The sequence below is a fragment of the Eschrichtius robustus genome, chromosome 2 (genome assembly GCF_028021215.1).
Source record: "Eschrichtius robustus isolate mEscRob2 chromosome 2, mEscRob2.pri, whole genome shotgun sequence".
Taxonomy (NCBI): Eukaryota; Metazoa; Chordata; class Mammalia; order Artiodactyla; family Eschrichtiidae; genus Eschrichtius; species Eschrichtius robustus.
Window position 1 is genome coordinate 162,594,891 of NC_090825.1, and position 2,868 is coordinate 162,597,758.

The window sequence follows — 2,868 nt, forward strand, 5'->3', positions numbered from 1 at the left end:
CCACCCCAACCCAGACCAGCTCAGCCTGCGAGCTGACCGGCGAGCTCCAGGACGCCAACCTGACTGTGGGGCCAAGCCCATGCAAAGCGAAAATAAGGGGCAGGCGCCCAAGCAGAATGCCCCATGGACCAATCAGAGCTTAGCCTGTCATCACGCTGCCCGGCACCTGGCCAATGGGAAGGCGGCAGCCTCTATAAAAGTAGGCAGGCTCGCCACTTACACGTTCAGGGAGCAACTGAGGAGGCTGTTACAGCCTTTTGGGTTCTCGGGATAGCGGAGAAATGGCACGAACAAAGCAGGCGGCGCGGAAGTCCATCGGCGGCAAAGCACCTCGCAAACAACTGACTACCAAAGTAGCTCGGAAGAGCGCACCAGCCACCGGGGGCGTGAAGAAGCCGCACAGGTACTGGCCGGGCACTGTAGCACTGTGCGAGATTCGTCGCTACCAGAAGTCCCCAGAACTTCTAATTGGTAAGTTATCCTTCCAGCGCCTGGTCCGGGAGATTGCGCAGGACTTTAAGATGGACCTGCGTTTCCAGAGCTCGGCTGTAAGGGCACTGCAGGAAGTCTGTGAGGCATACCTGGTGGGTCTTTTTGAAGACACCAACCTATGTGCCATCCATGCCAACCGTGTCACTATTATGCCCAAGGATATTCAGCTGGCACGCCATATCCGCGGAAAATGTGCCTAAACTGCACACGCAGCCGCTGATCTCACCCCAAAAGCTATTTTAAGAGGCACTACCTGCTCACAAAGGGCACTGTGCACAAACCAAGTAGCGGGTGCCTTTTCTCTCCAATAAACCAGAGGCCTAGCTAGCTGTGTATCAACGTAGTCCCTTATTGGGGTTTATTGATATGAAATCACTGGTTAGTTCCTAGTGTTTGAAGACGAGGAGATTTTCCCTTGCAAGTTAACCATCAGAACAATAGCTGATCATTTTGTGTGCACCTGGTAACAAGTTTTCCAACCCCGTAGAACAGTCTAAACTTGCTGAGAAGCCCTACAACCACGGTGGTTCACCATGCTCCCAACAGTTGAGCTGTGTGGAGACAACCTGAGCATGGGTTTGAGGAAAAGAGTGTAAAGATTGCTTTTTTCCTACATTGGTGCTGCTTGGAAGCTTTTATTGAGGCTTTGTTAAGTTGATAAAAGCCAAGCACTGTCAGGTCACTAGTCATACAAAGGGGATAAAATCCATTCCCTACTGTCCCTGTTTGGTCTGCACTTTCAGGATGCTTACAGCTGAGTGAAGGACGTCTGTATGTAGAAGCAGTTAACATGCAGTGTGCTTTAGTGATAGCTCAATGTTGTCAGTATGCAAGAGTGGGTTTCTGAAGTTTCTTTGAGCCCAGTTTGTTATCCAGTAGACTTAAATTCAAAATCTTCATCAATTAAAGTAGTGCACACAAAAGTTTTTTTATTAAAAAAAATTTTTTTTAATAAATGTATTTATTTTATTTATTATTTTTGGGTGTGTTGGGTCTTCGTTGCTGCATGCAGGCCTTCTCTAGTTGCAGCGAACAGGGACTACTCTTCATTGCAGTGCACGGGCTTCTCATTTATTGTGGTGGCTTCTCTTGTTGTGGCTCACGGGCTCTAGAGAGCAGGCTCAGTAGTTGTGGCACACAGGCTTAGTTGCGCCACGGCACGTGGACTCTTCCTGGACCAGGGCTTGCAACAGTGTACCCTGCATTGGCAGGCGGATTCTTAACCACTGAGCCACCAGGGAAGCCCAGTGCACACAAAACTTTTGAAGGTTGAGACTAGTATCTTTTAAGTTTTAGAGTATATGTAAGTTAATGGGTGACAAGTCTTTGAAGGGCCATCTAAAAGCCAAGAGTGTCCAGGGACAGCTATGTTCTGGTTCTGAAGTCAGTTCTAACCTTCAATACTAGACTCCTTTTAAATAAACCCAAGCCTGAACTCTGTGCCTTTTTTGTGCTTTATGAAGTCTTATCTTGCAAGGAGTAGACTCTTGAATTCATATGACACACCTAAAGAAAGCACCAAACCCTGACTGGATCTGCACATCACCTGGTGACCTGAAAGTAAAGATTTCCTGGAATGACATGTGGAATTGAAGCTTTTCCAGGATATCCAGACCAGGCCTGTTGGAAGTTGGTCGCCAAGCCTTTGGTGGTGACACACTGCAGATTATCTCCAGTGTCTATGATCTTGGTAACATATGGATTTCAGATTAAAAGTTCCTGAGAGTTCTCCCTCCTACCCCTCCTTTTTACTCAAATGTGACCTTAATAGGTTTCCAATCTGTGCACTTTCTTTCCAATGTGAAAGAAAGGACCCAGGAACGGTCCTTCCTGACATTGAGACAAAAAGTCACTGAAACTAAAAAACCTGACTCTTGATCAGCAGTGTTTTCAGAGAAAGATCTTGATCAAAAGGGAGTAAAGTAAAAAATTAATAAACTGAAACCTCAAGTAAATAGAGTTAGGAGACCAGAACAGGGAGCTCTCATGCCCTGAGATGATAGCAGAGCCAAACAGGAAAAAGAAAGACTCCTCTTCTTTCCCAGCAAGGACTCAGGCAATGAAAAGACATGGACTCTTTTTTTTTTTTACTATAACCCTTCCAACTTCCTTTTCTCTCTATAAAAGCATTCTCTTTCCCTTACCTTGTGGGCGTCTTGCACAAGGCTCACCACAGTTGCAGACCCAGAATTGCAATTCTCTGCTGATCCAGAATAAACCCATCTTTGCTGGAGAAAACCAGTTTATTTGTTTCAGGTCAGCAAGTTAAAAGGAAGTCACTAGGGTGGGCTGGGCTCTAATCTCACATGACTGGCACGCTTAAAAGAAGAGGAGATTATGACATACAGAGGGTCATGTGATGACACAGGGAGAAGA

At 46.4% G+C, this 2,868-nt stretch overlaps 1 protein-coding gene across 1 annotated transcript; it reads left to right on the forward strand.

The window, feature by feature from the left end:
* Positions 1–281: 281 nt before the first annotated feature.
* H3-4 (H3.4 histone, cluster member) lies at positions 282–692 on the forward strand. The gene has a single exon (XM_068534681.1). The coding sequence runs from the start codon at positions 282–284 to the stop codon at positions 690–692; it is 411 nt and encodes a 136-aa protein (XP_068390782.1).
* Positions 693–2,868: the final 2,176 nt, after the last annotated feature.

Excerpts from the sequence above, each read along its gene's own strand:
- H3-4 (XM_068534681.1), top strand. The coding sequence starts at position 282 with ATGGCACGAACAAAGCAGGCGGCGCGGAAGTCCATCGGCGGCAAAGCA.